General features: G+C 45.2%; 1 protein-coding gene across 1 annotated transcript in view; it reads left to right on the top strand.

Moving 5' to 3' along the window:
* The window catches only part of LOC144728639 (unconventional myosin-Ib-like), a 79,107-nt gene that overhangs the window by 51,730 nt on the left and 5,641 nt on the right, over window positions 1-21,736 (top strand). The window contains exons 13-26 of the mRNA XM_078608208.1: window positions 523-588; window positions 4,174-4,278; window positions 10,273-10,335; window positions 11,697-11,897; window positions 12,578-12,804; window positions 13,120-13,320; window positions 14,041-14,134; window positions 15,654-15,803; window positions 17,838-17,906; window positions 18,361-18,447; window positions 18,605-18,679; window positions 19,551-19,685; window positions 20,720-20,826; window positions 21,339-21,471. Of these exons, the coding sequence (XP_078464334.1) occupies window positions 523-588; window positions 4,174-4,278; window positions 10,273-10,335; window positions 11,697-11,897; window positions 12,578-12,804; window positions 13,120-13,320; window positions 14,041-14,134; window positions 15,654-15,803; window positions 17,838-17,906; window positions 18,361-18,447; window positions 18,605-18,679; window positions 19,551-19,685; window positions 20,720-20,826; window positions 21,339-21,471 (1,713 nt within the window). The remainder of the gene's footprint in view (window positions 1-522; window positions 589-4,173; window positions 4,279-10,272; window positions 10,336-11,696; window positions 11,898-12,577; window positions 12,805-13,119; window positions 13,321-14,040; window positions 14,135-15,653; window positions 15,804-17,837; window positions 17,907-18,360; window positions 18,448-18,604; window positions 18,680-19,550; window positions 19,686-20,719; window positions 20,827-21,338; window positions 21,472-21,736) is intronic.

Here is a 21,736-nt window from a genome sequence, read left to right as displayed (position 1 = left end):
GTTTAATAACCGTGCTTCAAAGGAGGCCCCCGCCAGGGATGCAGGGAGTGCGATGCTCACTTCCCCCTCGGGTACTGAGCACGTGAACATAGACCTCGGTACAAATGCAGGAGGTGCGAGAACACACGTTTAATGTAAATACTCAATGAAATGTCAACTGTTAAAAAATAAAATCTTAGTAATATGAGCTTCGTTCCCGAGGATATTGTGAGCATCGTATCAACTTTAATCGGGGACTGCTATACAATCAGGCCTCTTATCACGTGTTTAATATTGTCAAGTGGCTGGGAAAGTGACTGCAAATCGTACATTGTAATTGGCCATTGGGTACCACTGATTGATTACACCTGTTTTATTTATACATACTGTTATATACATATAAAAACATGCATTGCAAAATAGTATCATATAATTGTACTCGGCAACAAAAGTGGCTGTCCCTCACAGAGAAAATGATCCAGTGTCCAAAAATTACATAAAATGTTTCTGTAACGTTCATTGAATTGTATCTTTCATTTTCAGGTGCAAAAGCACACCCAGAAGAAAGTGATGGGTGTGCTGGACATATATGGCTTCGAGATATTTGAGGTATGGTAACTTCATAGTGTAAATGAACCCGATGTGGTGTGACCCTATAATTTAAGCTAAAATCTGTTTATTTTTTCACCTGTGCAAGCATTTCTGTACAATTACAAAATGACAAACAAAAGTTTAAAACAGCACCGTTAAAATATAGAAGAAAAAATATATTTTAGAGCTACGATATGTCTGCCTACGTTATTATGAGATAGCGCCTTCTTCGTAAGTGGTTCCATGCCAACAGTGCCACGTGTTATTGCGCGAGGTGTGGTGAGATGTGATCGGCCACTACAGCTCGACGTCTAACTCTCGCCCAAGGATCTCATCTTCACACACACGTAGAAACCATCACATGCACGTTACATAAAATGTTGAATGTGTCAGTCATAAAGTTAACGACTGTGTGGGCTTTTTGGCGTCATCTGGTCCAACCCATGTGAGACTAGGCTCAAAGAAAGCTGTCTCGGGTGTGGACCAATCAACTTCAAGGACAGTGCATATATTATCAGAGTTATGTTTTTTGTTTGCATTATGGCTGCAGGTATTGTGGTCTATGCAAACATGCCTCCTTGTAAAAAAGGTGTCAGTTTTGTTGCCAGATAGAAGGGTAAAAAATAAAAATAAACAATTATCATATGTTTTTACTGGCAAATGAGGTTCCAATGGTGACTGTGTGGGCTTTTATTTAATTAAACTTGCATCCACTTAAGTAAAATGTGGGTCCATTTAACATCTCGCTGTTGTTTGTGAATATAATTGAAGACAAACTGGGGGTTGTTACTGCGTGTTGCGCGAGTTAATCTACACGCATGGATGTGTTGTGATCATAACCGATTATCCGTCTCACACCCCCTTGCCTGTGTGCAGTCCAACGTGAGTAACCTACGGCCACATGCATGCGTGTGCGCTATAAGCGTTTGTGTGTGCAGTGCTTTTCACTGTGTCCATGTGGAGACAATTCGTTCGTGTCTGCGTAGTCTAGGGTTGTCATCTCTGGTGTACAAAAAACCAGGACTTATCATGGGAAAAAGAATGTCTCACAATACCAGAATAGGGAAGAACTACTTGTAAATGCATTGTCTTGAATGGTGCATTAATAAGCCCACTGACAATATACATGCATTTAACATTGTGGGACAACTTACAGATTTCCCTATAAAGCTATTTTAAAAAGATGATCCTGGGAAAACCAGGACAGGTGGCAACCCTAGTGTAGTTGTACACTGTGTGTTGTTTTCATGGTGTCGCAGTGGTTAGCATACTTCACTACAATCAGTGGTATCTGAATCTGACCTGGGTCTCTGTGACATCAAACCAATGAGTGCCTGGTTTGGTGTGAGCACTGGGAAACCCTAGATGGCCAGGCGTGGTGCTTGCCAATACCAGTCACTTGTGTGGCATGTACTATCATCAACATTTAATTTGTGTGCCTTGAATTTCACCTTCTTTAATTGTCTCCCAGATCTTCCTTGGAAAAGAGACATTTTCCTAGTGGTTTGTTATCTACTTTTAACTAATGATTGGCTGTAGGATCTTTATAACACATTCCTGCGGAGGGAGCTGGTAGGAACGTTGGGTTGCTCGGTCAATGGCCAGGGTCAACGGCGGCGTGGTGTATTCCATTCCGCAAATATGGCCGACTGTGAGGGCAGGCACAAGCTGGCGTGAGTAGGTTAAACGTTGAGTTTTATAAGGGCACCACGGGGTGACCAGCCCCTCCCCACCCAGCCCCACTCCTCCCACCCCCCACCCAGCCCCACCCAGCCCCTCCTCACCCTCCCCACCCAGCCCCTCCCCACCCTCCCCTCTCCACCCAGCCCCACCCCTCCCATTTTTTGATGCACGACGGACGGACGGACACAATAATCCCCTGTGGGCTGGTGTAACCAGGAGGTTCCTACCAGTAATAATGGCACTTGCTCATACAGCTTGTACGACTTAGTGATGGAATGTTGTATCTGTGTGCGTAAGGTGTACAAATGTCCATGTAAACATGTTTAAATGCACGTGCGTGTTTTTGCATGTGTGTGCACATTTTGATGGCACGCGTGCGTGTTTGTGCATGCGCGTGCTTGCACCTGTGCCTCTGCGTTCCGGGGCATATGTGTGAGCACGCGTGCGATCGCTGAGCTCCATCGCGACTTGGCTTCTCCCCTGCGGGAGGTGTGACCTCCGCGGTCGTACTCGCGTGCGAGCGAGCGTGCGTGTGTGTGTGCGAGCGAGCGTGCGTGTGCGCATTCTGTCATCGCTTGCAGCCCTGCACGCGGCCTGCGGGTCGCCGTGCAGAGCCAGCGCGAGCTGCTCGAACTAAACAAAACTAACCCCTCGAAAGCCACCGCTGCTGCGTGCACTCACACGTGGTGCGGTTGCATATGCTGACACGTGACGATCTATGTATGTATGTTGAACTTATTTTGCACCGTACGTAGCCAACCGTGATAATCGGAGGTGTGGGGGAAGGACAACAAACTTAACACAAAAAGCAGTTCTAAAGAAATACATTTTCAATCTAGTTTTAAAAGTGCATAGCTCCAGTGGCTTACAAATGTCGGAAGGAAGAGCGTTCCAGACAGCCACAGAAGTGCATCTCAAACCACGCAATGCAATGACTGTCTTTGTTTGATGGCGATCCAAAAGCTGCTGCGGGAATGACCGGAGTTTGCGTGATGGTTTCTGCTCCTTGACGAGATCCTTAATGAGATTGTGCATTGGCTCAATCAATCTGAGTTTGACTGCATGATTACGCTGTTCTTGTTTAAGTGATTTGCCTGTGAGTGGCTGATTGCGGTGGTAGATGCGATGTGTGGTGCCTGTGAGGCTGCACAAAAGAGCGGAGGCTGTGTTGATTGGAAATGGCTCAACTCCATTCCTTCTAGATAAGGCCTCTCTCATTTGTCTACTCAGCTCAGCATTTAAATGTTAGAGAAGTAAAAAAAAACTTTCATGAATAATTACATCGCACAGCTTGGATGTATATAGCATTAAAATACAAAAGTGCCGCCGACAATATCTCGATATAATAATGCTTTGTCAATGCAGAATAACCTCAGCTGAGTTGGAAGGTTTTTTCAAGAGATTCCTGCGTACAATGGTTGGGGAAATTTTGAATATTAATAATAATAATAAAAAAAATCACACATATATGCAAGTATGCATATGGTTAGCATTATTAAGAGATGATCATTAGCATATTAAACACGAGGGAAATATATTTACATTTTGATGCAGGCATGAAGGTGTTTTTTTTTATTCATGTAAACATAGCAAAAAAACTGACTAATGTTAAATTGTCGGCTGGTGCTGTGTACACCTTGTGCTGCAAAAGGGAAAGCTGCCACTGGGTGTCCCCTTGGCTAAAGCAAGGCATTGGAATGGTTGAAATGAGGTGCAATATCCAGCGCTTTGAGTTGCTGTGGTATTTAAGCTCTCTGTAAATGCAATGCTTTATCATGTGTGATTTTAAGCGACACCAGCAAGGCTTTTGAAAGCGCTGTGGTCCATGCTCTCCGCTGCTCTGGCCAGTGGATATATGTGCGCGCGTACACATTTGAGTTTCACACACACCTAACCCATCGGTGCCTCTTCTCTGCGCAGGACAACAGCTTTGAGCAATTCATCATCAACTACTGCAACGAGAAGCTGCAGCAGATCTTCATTGAGATGACGCTCAAAGAGGAGCAGGAGGAGTACGTGCGCGAGGTAAGTCATGAGAGGGACCAAGCACACACCAGGAGCATGTTCAGGTTACACCTGTAGCATGTAGCAAAGTACTTAACGCATACATAGACAGCATGTGGTTACAGCAGCAAATAGAGCAAATCAATGATATTCTAATAAAAGTCAATAGTTACTCTGCATTCAAAAACTGCTTGGTTGCCTGAGCCTGTTATGAATATTCCACATTTCTACGGCAGGAGCCAATATTGTTGAAAGGACTTTTCACAAATTGATGCTCAGTTTATCAATCCTGCATCAGGATTTGAATTTACGAGTTTCTGATTGTGAGTTAAAACTCTGCCGCAGCACCACGTGGCTGAAAATCAATGTTCCCGATACGTGTTCTCTCTCTGTGTGTCTGTGTGATGTCTGTCTGCTTGTGTGTCTGTCTATAGTTTTCTGGTTAGATTTTTGTTGCTATTTCTTTTATACCTGATGATGATTGCTTGTGTTGCAATCGAAACGTCGTAGTATGCTATTATTTAATTTATTATTTTATCTTTATACGTGACTTAACCGAAAGAACCAAAGAATAATTCCTGCAGTCACGAAAGCTCCAAAATTGAGATTCAATGTTCCCTCTCAATTTAGTTTTTGTATGATATTGTGTTAGCACTGAAGTGCATCGAATATGTGACTTTGAGCGAGACCTCTCTTGGGATGTGTTCAGTATATTATGAAACGTTCTCCCACTGTGAAGCCGTTCCTATACACGTGAATGCTCACTAAGTACCGCGTGAGCCTCAAGTTTCTGTGACAATGGGCATCTTCCCAGCTCCACTGAAGGGAGTGAGGAATGGCGACCGGTTAAACAGACGTGCCTCACAATTGCTTTCTCATGCCACTGCTGGCGAAGGGGGTCTCCACCAGAGGGAGCTCTAGAGAGCCCCTCCAGAGGGTACTTGGCCTACTCTTCCATGCTGGCCAGACGTCTTGGAAGAGACGGGAGTACCCACATTTTACCCTACCACACACGACTTGCCGATATAACTATGGTGTGCCACTGGGTAGAACAGTGCGGGCCGGGAGATCAAATCGATCGGGTAACCATTACACCATGGAAGCAATCCCGAGGACTTGTTGACTCGACAATTACGCTTCAGTTGCTGCGACGATGCAAGATGGAGACTGCCGTGCTGTGACCCAAATTTACATGCGAGAGGTCTTCAGGGCTAGAGGTATAGGCGTCTTCGAGCGCGCTTACGGCGATTGATTCATGAGCATTCAAACACGGCGGCTTTGAGGATTCAGCAATCGTGCCAAACGCACATCAACACATCAACTATGCATGAAGAACCCCCCCCCCCAGTCCAGCAGCCCACCACCCCTATTGTTAAGTCCAAATGGCTTTTCGCGTCACACGCATTATCTACTTAAAATTACATATTTTTTTCCAAATGGATTATTTATAAGGTGTGAAGCAGCCGTTGAACGTAGCCGTCAGGTCCCCAGTGCTCGCGGCGTTGCAGGTGCGTGGTGGCAGGCAGGCGCGCTGCTCGCCCGCGTGTTCCACAGCAACCGGGGTGATGGCCACGCTCCTCGGCAAACTCGCTTCAATTCCTCACGCCCGTGGAGTTTAAATTTAAAAAAATGTGTTGACTTGTTCTCGTGGGGCCTTCAAGGAAACTAACAAAAAGAGGTAAAAGTAAAGCCACAGTCCTTTCAAAGGACCTGTTCCCGACACCGACGGAGGACCTGCTGCCGAACCTAGCGATTTGAATCACATAATTGTTAACTAGTTTGGAATTCTTTTGATGATAACATATTAGATTTTTTTGCTGTGGATATTTTTGTCAATTTTAGTTTATAATATACATCTTCTTAGGTTTTTTTTCGGTAAAGTCACGTAGAAAGTAAAATAAAATAAAAACAAAAATCACGACGTTTCGGAGGCAACACAAGTCTCCGTCATCAGGTGGGACCGTCACAGCCAGATTAGCTGTATCAAGTGGCTGTGACGGTCCCACCTGATGACGGAGACTTGTGTTGCCTCCGAAACGTCGTGATTTTTGTTTTTATTTTATTTTACTTTCTACGTGACTTTACTGAAAAAACCTAAGAAGATGATTCCTTGCAGTCACGAAAGCTTCAAATCTAGAATTATAATATACATGTCACGGCTGTGCTAACGGTAGTACTTGGCACATGAGTAGCCTGGGCGTTAAAAAAAGGCGTAGAAACGAAGCGGAGTTGTGGCTTGTTTTTACTGTTTGGGAGTTCCCGAGGGCTCGGCAGGATGACAGATGGCGCTCTTTGCCAGGTTCCACCGTGGCTGTGATGAGTGATTGTTTACCTTCAAACGGCATAAATGCGCTGCTGCTTTGCTCAGTATTTTTCCAAAATATAAAGCGTTTGTACACTATAAAATACATTAAAGGGAAGCTACTGATTAATGAAATAAACAAAAAAAGAATTAAAGGCCTTGAACACAATGGATCAAAAACGTTGTTGGATGAAATTATGACTCTTAAATGGGGTTTGCCAAATTATTTGACACTCAATTAAAAAAAAATTAACTGAAGGAGATGTTCCTATTGTAGAGGATAATTGGTACATTGGGACAATAATCAATATTGCCTGCACAACATCACCTGGAATGCACCCAATCTCATCAGATCTTGGAAGCTAAGCAAGGATGAGCCCGATTGTGCTTGGATGGGTGACCATCTCTGTGCACAGGGTAACCCATTTTTCCGCACCCACCCCACCTTGGCCAATTACAATAGCCATTGCACTCTGCAAGGCTTGGGCAGGCCCTCATCCAGCAGTGGATTGACAAAACTGGCTGTACATGTACAATTCAATAGGAGCTTGACAATGAAGACAATATGCTCATTTTATAAAGTCGCTATATTTAGCCTGTTAACTCCTAATTCTATAAAGTTGCTTCATTTAGATTCACTGTGTTAACGCCTCAATCCCCAGCGTCAGAACAAATGAGTTAGTTAAAAGGTGTTTATAATGCATGCCTTGGCACCAACGCAGCTGTGGTTTTCTGTGATAAGCGGAACATTTTTGGCCGTGGATTTTCCCACAGAGAGCGAACACAGACACGCACGGGGCATAGTGTTTGCAACACGTATTATTACTGCAGATATGATATCACTCTATCGTTCGGTGTCTAAGCTCACTGCCAGTGCCGCTGGCATCTGCTTTTTAACTTAAGCTGATCTGTCAGCAGGGGCTTAACAGAGCGTGTTTCAGGGAGACGCCGGGACTTTACCAAAGGATGCTGGATTATGGGAAAATGGGTGAAATTAACAAAGCCTGTGTGTGATTAAAAGAAAACCCTGTGGTCAGCAGGAAACCCCACACAAGGGTTCAGGATTTATTTTCACTGGGATTGAAGCCTAAATTAGAGCTGTGTGGGACAATCCGGCACTGCATTGCCCGCCCATCCCCCATTCCCTGTTTGACTCGTGTGTTTACCCGTCAGACCGTACCAAGCAGTGCCCAATCGGAGAGTATGAATCTCAATCAGAAGGTTGAGTTTCATTTCCAGTCAGGGGTTGAGTCAGCCAATATATTTCCTGGGAGAAACGAGGATTTTCCACCACCTGCTTAACAGCTTGCAGAGGTGATAAGCGCCGTTGCATGATTGTTTCAGCAGGCAGACACGATGACGTGACTTGATTGTCTGTATGTGCAGACCACTTTGGGATATCTCACTTGAGACCTGAACCACTCGGCACATGGAGCGACACAGCTCACCACAACTTCGAGTCTTGAGCCAGCTGAACCATGCCGTCCCATTTACACTCTATTTTTTTCCCAAATATAACGATTTGAACGTCTTACGTTTAGCCTGTTTGCCGACTGTGTTGTAGGGGACATTCGTGATGTACGAACACAGCAACAACAATACAAAACCATCAACATTGTTGAGAGCAACAGCGTCCTTTCAGGAATATTTGGACAATTAAAAAAGGAGGTTTCTAGCGGTCGTGAATGAAACACACACGAGTTAAAAACAGAGCGGGCGTAATGGAACAAAGTTAGGTACATGTGTGCATATCTGTCAACCCCTTATCAGTGCCTACCTTATTGCAGACCAATTCATACATTATTGGTCCCATCACAAGGGAGAAATACAAGCAAATAGACAAAAAGAAAATTGCGAATATTGAAACGGCTGTATGCTGTATGGGCCTGACAACTCAATTACCCTGTACAAGAATACGGCTAACCCGTATGGGTTGACAGGCGTGATGTACAAGTAAGCTCCATATTTTAGTCGAACAGTGACATAAACACACGCAAATTTCATGGGGAAGTTAAGAGGGGGGGCAGTGAAGGGAGGGACCCAAGCGGTAGATGAGCAGCAAGGATAATGCAGAAAGAGTGGATCAGCAACGCGGAAAGACTTTTTTTTCCTCAATTAATTGAAGTCATGCACTTTTGAACAACAACAACAACAAACAGTATTGGGGGGGGGGGGGGGGACGTTGAAACGAATTTGAAAGAGATTCACACTGCCTTTGCTTGTTTGCTCCCTTACGACATTCTTTTATTCTCACTGGCAAGAGTGCGTGTGCCTCTCTGTGCGTCTCCATCTCCGCTAAGACTGGCCCTGTCTGTGTCTGTTTCCCCTTCTCCCTCGGAGTGTGCGACACTCAGTGGCCGCTGCTGCAGCTGCTTCTTCGCGTTCTCGTAAGAGCCTCCTCCCTCCACTCTTCTTCTTTCCCGCTTGAGTCACGATGCTGCTGCCTTCGCTGTCTGATCCCCGATATGACTGCCTAGGATTTCTCAGTTGCGCTGGACAGCTCTTCAATGTGTTCTTTTTTTGGTTCGTGCCGCGTCTTGTTCAGCGTGGCGTACGGGACACCCTGCCGAGCAATATGCGGTAACATATCTTGACTTAAAGCTTTCGTGACTGCAAGAATTCATATTCTTTGGGTCTTTCGGTAAAGCCACGGAGATAGGTTCAAAGACAATAACCAAAAATCTACGAGGATGACGATCGCTTGTGTTGTGATCGAAACGTCGTAGTTTTTTTTCTTTCTTTGAACCTACCTACGTGACTTTACCGAAAGACCCAAAGAATATGCGGTCACAATCCGAAATCGCGTCAGAGAGCCTGAATGCTGATCTCCAGCCGGCCTGCCGCAGCAGGAACGATTGGGCTGTCGTTGTGCCTCACGTCCAAATAATGAAATGCGTAAATGTCCATTAGGACAGCCTCCCTTATTGTGTTTCAATAAAATTTTTTGGGAGTTTCGACCGATTTCAAATTTTATTATTTTTCGTGTGGTTTAAATCAGAGTACCCAGAGAAAAATCCAAGCACTATATGGAGATAACATGTAAAAATCCATACATACAGACAGATCACAAATATTCTTGCTCTACTGCTCTCTACTTGCAAACTCGTAACACTCAAGCTTGAAATTCGCATTCATATATTTGGCGATGTGTGCGTGATCCACCAATCCTGACTCCACAGCGCCGGATTACCAGACTGCGATCTTCTTTAGTAAGAACTCGCACTGTTTACTCGAACCCTATTCGTACATCATTATGAAGATGTTTTCTCGTCACCTCTCTTCAGACCCAGTGTGGTGTTGGCAGCATTCCTCCATTCTTTTCAATCCTGTCGTTCTGAGCTCTTGCCTCATCCAGCTGAAGCTAGTTTTGTGCGATTATGTGCGGCTCGGTCTAACTTATGCTATGTTACTTAAGCATTGTCAAGAGCCCAAAAAATCTTTACAATTCACCCTATCCAAGTGTACATGATTTGTAAACATGTTTCGTGGACAACATTGACACACGTTGACACAGGTGTTCGTTTCACATTTTTATTTTGTTTTGCCACACCTACATTGTTTTCATTGTTGAGTTGCCTCGTCGTTGGCGTCTCAATGAAGGGAATAATACGTGGACGCTGATGTTTGACACGCCACAAAAAATGAGGTCAAGACTGAGAAATACGTTTACAGACGTAATGTTTATTATGCTGCGTGTGTTTGTTTTTCTACAGGGGATTGAGTGGACACATGTGGAGTATTTTAACAATGCAATCATCTGCGACCTCATAGAAAACGTGAGTTCTACTGTGGATGTAATAATGGGGTGGAGCGGCAGCGTAGTGGCGTCCTGGGTTCAGTTTCCAGCTACCTGGGTTCAACGACTAACATTAGCAGCAAATATCTGAATTAGCCCTGGACCTCCCCTAGGGCAACTCAGCCTTACATGAGTGTTTGGTGCCGTGTAAACATCAGCACTGGGGAAACAAAGGCAGCCGTGCATGGTGTTGGCCACACCGCCCTCTTCATGCACTGTTTGACCTTCATAGGTACTGTACTTGCTACCAGCACTTGCTCCAACAGGCTGATAAAGGTTACAGGGGAATCTTCGTGTTTGTCTTTTGTCAATAATAACCGTGCTGACATTGGCTTTAGGGTCAGTGGAGACGAATTATCTGGGTGGGGCTATGCGTCATCCGTTGTCACGTGCCCGTACGACGTCCTCGCCAACTGTCGTGTACAATGCACAGGTTGTCTTCAGGAACTGACAACCACAATGGTTGTCTTCAGGAACTGACAATAGTTTTAGCATAATGCACAAAGGCTGTGTACTTTTTACACGTTTTTGTTTGTTGTTAGAAACCCATGTTTGTGTTTCGGCCTGCACTATTTTTCTGTTATGATGGGTTTTTTTTACTTACGGATTTAATTCCTGGATTCCAGCTGATTATTAGGATGGCGCCACTGTGCATTTGTTCCCTGCCGAGTAGGCGTGTAATCATTCACCACCACTACCACCACGCCCCAGTCATGCCATGTTTTTTTTATATTCAAGCACAGGTTCTCAGTCTGGTTTTTATTTTTAATTCTGGATCTCTTTATTTCTAATTTGTACAGATTTGTTCACTTCAATAGCCTGAACGTAACATGTGCACGTAATTCGCATAACATGGGAATATTTTATTCCTGACAACATGAATTGATGCGTGTTTGTTGATTTGATGTGTCCACTGCCTAGGGATACATTTGTTTTGTTATTGAATTATTTCATTTATTGCTTTTGAACTTGTCTGCTTAAAAAACTAAATTTACTCACAGTGGTAGAGAAAAAGTGCATTTGTCTAACAATACAGAGATTGTGGATTCAGTAAACACAGCAAGTTGGCACAAGGGGGAGCCCAGGTGGTGCATCCACTAGTCAGCCCATGGCGCATGGGTCTGTTCCATGACCAAGAGTGAGTTTGCCTTTGTCGCTGCATACGGCCTCATCGTTTACTTGGCCTGGAACAAGCGCCGTTGTGATCTCGTTGCCACTCGTGCTAAGATTCCACGGCCCATTGTAAGTCAGTTTCGCGAATTAGGTTCCATGGGAACGCAGCATTCGTGGTAAATCGCAGATGTGATTGCTGCTGCTGTGAGCATGGACATGCCGCCCCAGCCCCAGACAGGCATCCTGGCTATGCTGGACGAGGAGTGTCTCCGTCCGGGCTCCGTGTCGGACCAGACGTTTCTGGACAAGCTGGGCTCCGTGTGCGCGCACCACTCCCACTTCCAGAGCCGCCTATGCAGCAACGCACGCTTCCTCAGCGACACGTCGCTGCCGCACGACTGCTTCCGTGTGCAGCACTACGCCGGCATCGTGAGCACGCACCCCTACCAATCACTTAGACCCCCGATACTGACAACTTGTGTCGTTAGCATTCAGACAGGCCGACGTAATGATTAATATGCAGGTCAAAGTGCAGCCCTGCAATTACTTTCTCACACTACTGCTGGTGGAAGGGCCTCCTCTAGGAGATCACAAAAGCCATCTCAGCAGGTATTTGGCCTACTCTTCCACGCTGGCAAGACATCTTGTAGGTGGTGGAAGCACTCGCACTTTATTCCACCACACGATCGACTAACTGTGGTGTACCTCGTTACACTGCTGGGTGGGCAGAGGTCGGGGGATTTAAATTTGGCAATTTGTTCAGGAGATGGAATACAATTGGTGACCTCTGGATTGTAAGTTCAGTGTTCTCACCATCACATCATGGCAGCATCCCACTACTCACAACAATGCCCCTCAGTTACCCAGAAGAGCCTCACTTCGTCTCAAGAATAATTATGGAAAGCCCCTGTGTTGGAATGTTTGGCCAATTCCATTCATGAGTGTTTGGCATGTGGGAGGAAACTGGAGTACCTGGAGAAAGCCCACATGTATGAGGGAGTAAAACATGAAACTCCACAGGGGTCACTTCAGTTCTTTGCTATACCGCCATCTTATGGAAACTTCGATGTGCAAGATGTGTGTGTGTGTATGTCCAAATTGTCGAGCAGGTGACATATCGCGTGGAGGGCTTCGTGGACAAGAACAACGACCTGCTTTTCCGGGACCTCTCCCAGGCCATGTGGGGGGCCCAGCAGGAGCTGGTGCACAGCCTCTTCCCGGAAGGAGATCCAGCACGACCCAACCTCAAGCGGCCACCAACTGCCGGGACCCAGCTCAAGAGCTCCGTGGCATTCCTCATGCGGAACCTTCTCAGCAAGAACCCAAACTATATCCGGTCAGCGGGTCATGCATAACCCTCTCCCTAGCATACGCACGTGCAATCCCAGCATCATGAGCATCAATGAATGGAGCCAGAGAAGTGTCCGGCTGATGGATGGACCACCATGCCTCCAGTGATGTAGGGAAGTTCTGTAGATGGATCTCTCAGTTAAGCTGCGGTCCTTAAGTTAAGTAAGGAGCTTATCAGTTTCTCTGGGGAAGATCTTAGGCTGGTGATGGGATTGTTGGTGAAGCCAAAACACCTGATATGTCGGCATTACAGGACACTGATGGATCCTCTGTGTCCTGGGACACTTTCCTCCTTGTGCAGGTGCATCAAACCCAATGACAAAAAGTCTCCGAACTTGTTCACCCCGGAGCTTGTGGGGCACCAGGTGCGCTACCTGGGGCTGCTGGAAAACGTCCGTGTGCGTCGTGCTGGATTCGCCTTCCGTCAGCTCTACGCCCCCTGCCTGCAGCGCTACAAGATGCTGTGTCCCAGCACCTGGCCCCACTGGAACGGCCATGCCAGGTCCGATTGTGCCACTGATCTTCTTACCCCTTCTTACCTCTTTCATTTCTCAAACACATCTCTTCGTCACTTGAGCATGTGGTGTCACACGTGGCAATGCATCGGAGGCGAAGTTGGCAAATCACATGAGTGTAACCACATGCGTGAAACTCTCAATCTTCAGCGCTAAGAGGTGGCCAATAGGCAGTATTCATTTTCTCAAGTAGAGTTTATGGATGCCCGTTTCTGTGTTTATCTCTGGTACACATGGCGTTGGTCTGGATACTGTTTTATCCTTCGAACTCCAAATTATGCATCAAGACATTAGCCAAGCATCTGAATGCTTGAGCCTCCTGACAACAATTTCAGGGACTCGGTGAGACTCTCCTGAGGACATAAATAACTATTATTATTGATCCTGGCAAAGTGGTAGTGCAGTGGTTCATGCACTGTGAATCCAGAAAACCCGAGTTTGAGTCCCTGCCATGTCTAACATCAGTGACAAGTGATGTCTGAAACGGTACTCAGCCCCACTTAGATCAACCAATAGTAATCAAGATGGTGAAGTCAAACAAAGGCGCCACGAGACATTGTGCAATGCACATAATAAGTGGAAATTATTATTTAAACAGTGGCTTGACAAAGGGGTGAAATTGAATGTTTTCTAATTGTTGCAGCAACTGTGTTTGCGGAGTGTGCGCATTGGTGCATTGTTGCTGTCATACTTGGCGTACCGTTCAGGGACGGCGTGGAGACGCTGCTGACAGAGTGCCATGTGCCACATGACGAGTTTGCCTACGGACGTACAAAGCTGTTTATCCGCAACCCACGCACGGTATGCACATGCCACACACACGTCACTGTAAAGATATCACCTACATGTACAGAACAAGATCAAATGTTAGTTAAAACATGATCTCATAGAGAACATGATGATCCATTGTATTGAGATATTTACACATTTGATATCCTGTAATTAATAATAAGCATAATTGTATTGTTTAAAGTACACTGTGATGCAAATTACTCGGGTTTCCATGATATAATTTCTACTGTACTAAATAATTTCCAAGATTTGACGATTATCGCAATATCAGGTTCACATAATTGTGATTATACTTCACAATTGAATTGTACTTCGCTGTACTTCCAGTGTCGAAACGGATTGCTCTCCTTTGTGTTTTATGGTTGTATCGCGTGTTGTTTGGCATTGTCTGACATTTTGCTGCACGTACTGAAACCGTTTGCAGGAATAACATGCGGTACAATCCGAAAACACAATGCGGCACGATCGAAAACACCTACGCAGCAGTAAAAATTAAGATTACCCACACGTCCTTAAACTACAGTTCACTCAACCCATAAGCCTGCCAAGCGTATTTAAATAATCACAGCAGCACAGTTTATCATGCTTATAATGCACTACCATCAGCTACAGATAAATAATTCAATATTTAGATGATTTACAAGAATGATGAGGTCACATAACCACCATGCCATAATTTAGTCCAGCACCAATTTGCAAACAATTTATTTACAACTGTATTTTGTTCTTGTTACTTCATAAGTATTTTGGCAAGACATGAAATATGAAAAATAGACCAACTATGATGATGACATCAATACTTTACAAAACGGATGATGTCATTGCCGTGGAGCCTTTACAGTACGATATATTTAGAGTATCGCCTTACCATGGCAACCCTATACATGGCTGCATCTCGAAATATGCCAGTCTACCACAACTAGTGGCACAGGCCGCGTCTATAATAAGGTCTGTCATTGTATTCAAATATATCTGCATTTTGCAGAAACCTTCGTGAGTTTATTGAGTTTTTTTGGTGAAATCTCGTTCTGCTGTCTTTGTTATACGACTCTCCCAAACATTAATTGCAGCTGCCTCCTCACACACAGACACACTCTAAGTCACAATTATGTAACTCAAGCTGTTCCCACCAATCACGTGTAATAAACATTCCTGAGTATTTTTAGGAATGAAATACAAATTAAGAGGATTCATAATTAAAGGTGGCAGACGCTCTTGTGTCAATGCAGGGGCGTTTCGAGAATAGTGGTTCATGAATTTGATGGGCTTTGTTAAATGTTACTGTATTGTTAGATGAATTTCGTTCAGGAAGGAGCTATTGTGTGCCATGTAGTTATCTGACTCAATCTTTAATACCTGGGTCTGTCCCATGACCTCCTGCCGATGAGCTTTCAACACTTCACATGGCCTAAAGTGCACCTAGCCTGGCATCAGCGCTGTGGTGACATCCCCGTCACTTACTGGCGAATGATGGCTGATGTTTTTCTATGCACGTGTATGTGTGTGTTTGCTTCCTTGTGCACGGCAGCTTTTTGCGCTTGAGGATGCGCGCAAGCGGAGGATGGAGGACCTGGCCACACTTATCCAGAAGATGTTCCGTGGCTGGCGCTGCCGTACGCGCTACCTCCTCATGCGGAGCAGCCAGATCGTCATCTCCAGCCGTTACCGGGGATACTACGTGAGTTCCGTCCTGTCGCACGGCTTGCAGTGCATCTAGGCATGACAAACCCTAACTAAAAAGCATAGGGGGGCCCAAGTAGCTCAGGGGGATCCAAAATCAGATAAAAAATATTTGATCGGGGTGTATCCAAAATCAACTCTAATTCAGAGGCCATTAAAGGTAGAAAGCGAGCCATTCTAATGAGCTATTGCTTCATTTAATCTGGAGCAGTCTGGAATGCTGTTCTAGGAATTATTTTAGCACACCACATCCATTGCGCCTCACTTGATTCTCATTATACTTTATTTCGTTCTCCTATGATTATAGATACATACATGGGCGTAGTTTGCAGGGACGGGGGGGGGGGTCACGGGGTGGGGTCAATGCCCTCCCCAAACTAGACACCTTTATTGATTTATTTTCAGAAGTTTACAATTAAGACAAAACATTAATTAATTATATGCACCTGCGATTCCTAATGCGAGGGATAAAGTGAACCCCTGCCTCCCAAATATAGAAGTCAAACTCCCCCTATCGATATATAGGGTGCAATAATATAAGATTATTATGGATAGGGGTACCTTGTACTGTAGTCAAAGTGTCTCCCACGAATCATCCTTACTCCAAGCCAGCCTAGCAGCATTGGAGACGAATATCAAGTCATGAATTAAGCTCCGCTAATAACACAATAGAAAGTAGTTTGATATAATTGAGTCTATTATAACCATCCATCATTTCGCTATATTTCTACCCAGGGTATAAACCCTTGCATCTCACTGAAACTCTACTTTTTTGCATAAACTTCTCCCATCTCACCACACACCTCTATCCCTTGTCTATATCTCTAGCGTCATCTCAATTTGAGTTCATAGGATTGGGCGTGGGGGCCGTGAGACAAACAAATTATTTATTTATTGCCCCCAATGGACCAGCACCCACCACCACTTTGCACGGCGCTTGACAGGGCGACACCTAGGGGTGTAATAGTGAAAGTGTTGAAGCCTCAGTCAATTCGGGGTGTAAACTTGCATTGATTAATCGACATTGACTCCGAAGCTTACAATACATTTGTGGAATTGTGCGTTAAGAAACAATTCCTTTTTTTCCCGTTCGTATGTTTTGTGTATACTGTAACGGGTTCCCGTATTCACGGCAATGTTTGATATGGAATAGATTATTCTGTTAATTTTCGACAGTTCATCGAGTCGCGAGGGGGTAAATTGTTACAGCCGTACCAGTCACTGTCAACTTCACTTGCTCGGTACATTTAGACCAACACAATGGGCGACAGCTGGTATTTTCTTTATCGGTGGAAAACCTCAAATAAAGTTCCCTTTGTGCTCAACCAGGACAGTCAAATATAGCGTTGGTGGGGAATTGTCTTGCTGCCCATTACCATACTTTGACCTATGCAACATTCAAATACAAATGGACTTATTCATGGCCTGTAGTGTGGACATGTGATAATGAAAGCTCATGGCCTCCTGCTGGTTAGAGTGACACTGTTTTCCATAGCCATGCTCTATAGGTACGTGACGAGCGCATGGCTCAGTTGACTCTTGACAACTCTGTGCTCTATCAATGGTACCTTTTTGCCAGTATAAAAATTATGGGGGAAAAAAGCTTTACCCTTTCTGGCAATAAAACAGGTGTTAAGATGTTCAAACACCAAATAAATCCCTATTACGAGGCATCAAGTCTGTATCAATCACACATTTGTGGCAAATCATGCAAACAAACATGCTCTAATAATATATGCATTGTCTTTGAAACTGATTGGCCCTGTCACACCGGTGTTAGACCAGAGAACGCCAAAAGGCGAACAGTACAAAGGCAATGCAAGTATCAAAGTATGATTAGCTCGAGTTGAGCAGTTGTATCTATTTTTTCAAAACTCTGTGCTGAACAATTACATATGTCTTGGCTGTTGAAATTGCCAACATGATGCAGCCTGCGTCGACCTGATTTAATCCAGTGAAGAGGATTCACTTTGTAATGTATCCAACGTGCAATGCGCCATGTTCTTGTGGTGGGTGTGTGCGCGTCTCACAGCAACACAAGCGGTACCAGCAGCAAAAGCAGGCGGCCACCACCATCGCCTCGTTCGCCCGCGGGACAAAGGTGAGACTTGATGTCGCTGGTTCCATGTGTGTGCATGCATGTGGGGGGGGGGGGGGGGGTTCTCACTGTTTGTCCACCTGTCTGCATGCTGCTGAATTATCTTATCATAGTTGTGAGATGGAAATACCGATGATGATGCAGCACATGAATGAGCATGATATGACAGGTCCCATATAACTGAACCACACCCGTGGTTCTGTTATATGTGTGGTGCTTAAACTATATTTAGCTCCTTATAGTTGCTATTAGGCCTCAGATGTTTAGAATTAATGTGATTTGCATTCTGGAAATGTTAAGATATATTTCAAAATACATCTGATGATACCAATGGTGATAACGATGATGATAAGCATGATGATGATTTTAGGGGTAGTCATCACGAATAAAACAGTGATGGTGGTGGTTAGAATGATAATAATGACGACACTTCATAAATGGCTCTTCTTCACCTAAGGCGAGACAACTTCTCAGACAGTTGAAGCACGAGAAGAAATGCAAGGACTCGGTCACCACAATCGCAGCTGGCTGGAGAGGCTACCAGGTGAGGGCTGGCGAACGCTAAACACGAGGCTCTTGAGGCAAATCATGTGCAGCTACATTGGGTCCGCTTATACGGTCAGATTTGAGTGAATGTCTGCATCGTAACACAATTTACCGGGACACCGAGTGGTAACTGATTCACCTTGCTGTCTGTGCAGGTGCGTAAGGAGTACCGGAAGTTTTTCCGAGCCAATGCGGCCAAGAAGATCAGCAACTTCACCATGCAGGGAATAGTAAGTGTTAAACCGCACAGATGGTACCGTCGTGAGTGCAGTGTTCCCATGTTTTATACCCTCTAGGTTTGATCCCCGAGTATACCAGGTGAACAGGACACAGATGCTGGGCTCCTGGTCTATATAGGCCGAGTAGCAACGTTTGTACTCTTCTGATATTTTATAAAAAGTTGCTGTTGTATCACTTGTATGGCTGACGGTAATGCTGTGCACATCATTGCAGTACACAGTAATATCTCGATTATCCGGCTTTCCGATGAACCTTGCATGTTGAAACATAAATGAAGCATCTTCATGCGTGTGCTGGTTTAAATGTTAGTTGTTCCTCAGTTGATGAGAGTCAGAGATACAGTGCCCATTTGACTGAAAACATGTCGGCAAGAAAACCAATTACTGTAAGAATCAATCAAAACGGCGGTGCACATTCTTTGTCTTAATCCCCATTTGAACTAGGTAAACAATAAATGTGTTTTCATAGCCTTATTAAAATGTGCCTTGATTGTTTTTATTTTATACGGGCCAGCCCTCCCCCATTACCGTGGATAATTGAGAGTTGCCTTTATCGCTCTATCATAGTCTTATATTGATCGTGGGCTAAATTCCAAGTCAGAATAATGTGCTATCACCTTTATAACTTGAGGTCTGATCCCCTAGGTAGACAGACAAAGGGTTAATGGTGCCTCTTGGGCCAAGAAGGGCTCTTATGTCAGGAAATGTTAATGTGATCGGCCCAGAATCCATTAAAGTAAATCGATTTTATGATGAGGTCCCCAGAGGCTTATTTACAATCTGTGGGCGGATTGTTTGCAGCATTATCCTGCTTGGTCACCGATTGCACATCCAAGCGTGAAACTTCCTCTCTCCCCTACAGCTGTCTAGGTACTTCCTGGATCTGAAGGCTGCCCTGCCTTCCATGTCCCCCATAGACCAAAGCTGGCCGGACCCTCCCAAACGCTTCCTGGAACCCACGCACGCGCACCTGCGTCGCTTGCACCACCTGTGGCGGGTGAGTGATTACACTACAGGACGAGGGTTGCCACCTGTTGAGGTACAAGGATCAGGACGTATCATGGGAAGAAACATATCTCTCAATCACATAAGAGGGGAGAACTACACGGAAGTGCATTGACTTTAGTGGTATATTATTACGACTTTTAACGTCCCAGGAAGACTTACAGATTTCCCTGGATGACTACCTCAAAACCAGGACAATCAAGAGAAAGCCTGTATAGGTGGCAACCACATCAGAGGTTGCAAACGGGTTTTGATTCCTTACCTGTACCCGTACCCGGCCGCACCAGGGTCACAAATGGGTACCCGTACCCGTACCCGACCGGGTACGGGTACCCGTTCCCTACCCGTACCCTACCCGAAATGAGTGACAAACGGTTACTCACCAGTGACTCACGGCCTACCCGTACCCAGCCGCACCAAGGTCGCAAACGGGTACCCGTACCCGTACCCGTACCTGGGTACCGGTTGCGACCTCTGAACCACATGTAGGTGGCTTGTATGGAGTCAGGGATGTGGAGTTTGCGATATGGGTAACGGACAAAGGCTGCTGCTGTGTGTGGCAACGCCTTCAGTCGAGTCTGTGAATAGTGCCGGCTATCAAGTGACGTCACCAACTGCCAGGCAGGGACCATCTTCATCACATGTAGTTGAGCTGTAGTCAAGGAGAGCTTTACACTGTTTATATATTGTTTAATAAGTCGAGGCTCCAGCAATTGTTGGGCTCTTTGGTTATTTTAGTCTCACTGACAATATTTATGCAATTGAAGCATTTAACACCAACTGGCAAAATAATGTTTATAATGTGTGAAAACTGTTAATTCCTGCATGGGTGTGATTGACGCATATGTCCCATATTTGTATATTTCATTGTACTTGAGGAGATACATGTTCATGTGTGCGCTCGCTAACATCACTTTCCCCAGCAGCCTATCTAGACTATTCTTGGCGGGGGTGGGGGGGTTGTCTTTGATGTGTCTTTGTATTTGTATGTGCGTGTAACAATCTTTTCCTGTGGTGACAACGCAGTGCAAGGTGTATCGCTCGCAGCTCACCGAAACCCAGAAGGGCATTCTGGAGGAGAAGCTCTATGCCAGTGAGCTGTTCCGTTACAAGAAGGAGCTCTATCCACAGACGTGAGGAGTCACTCACTAAACATACCCCCACCCCCTCCAAAAAAAACAACACAACCCCCCACTCCGTGTGAGTGACTCTGCAACCTTACCCGGTCCTGTGCATCTCCCCCTTAATTCTAAAATTCTTTCACGAACATTCTAAACACACAAATCAAGCCACTGGATCTTGCAAGCCTCCTCTGTCCATACAAACATATCATTGTGTCTGCGTGTGCACATATTGCAGCGGTAGCATGGTGGTTAGTGCTCTGCGCTACTAATCCGGTGATTCAAGTTCGATTCCCACTCACGACCATTAACAGTAACGAATATCTGAACTGGACCTCCACTAGGTCGACTCAGCCTTATACACGAGTACCTGGTGGTGTGTGTAAATAGCAACACTGGGGAGACAAAGATGGCTGGACACGGTGTTGGCCACCCACACCCTCGTGTGTTGTGCCAGCCTTCAAAGGTGCTCACTAAAAGCACCTATCCTAACATGGAATATATTGTCTTTGTATCTATTGCAGGGTTGGGCAGCTGTTCAAAGGGCTGTACCTCCCAGAAGGTATGGGGCCTCGGCACGAGAAGCTACTAGGATCTGTGCAGGACAAACTGCTTTACTCGGAGGCTCTGCACAAGGTCAACCGTGCCAATGGCAAGGTGGGCTCAAGCATCCACAGGCATCTTGAGGTTTTCGAAGCGGCTGAGAGACTCACGCATAACTTCCTTGTCATCACCACACATTGAACAAATGTCCCATCTCTGTTATTTACGCAATGGAGTATGCCACATTGGCATTTTTAAGTCCAAGAGTCCAGTATTAATCCAGGATGCTGGGCCAAATCCTGAGGGAGTACTTGGTGAGATATTTATAGATACCCCACTGAGATATCAATGACCTCAGCTTATGCATCATTTAATCTTG

Source organism: Lampetra planeri, chromosome 2, assembly GCF_965212315.1.
Source record: "Lampetra planeri chromosome 2, kcLamPlan1.2.h2, whole genome shotgun sequence".
NCBI lineage: Eukaryota > Metazoa > Chordata > Hyperoartia > Petromyzontiformes > Petromyzontidae > Lampetra > Lampetra planeri.
The sequence above is the reverse complement of the archived record's forward strand: the minus strand, read 5'-3'. Positions and strand labels throughout refer to the sequence as shown.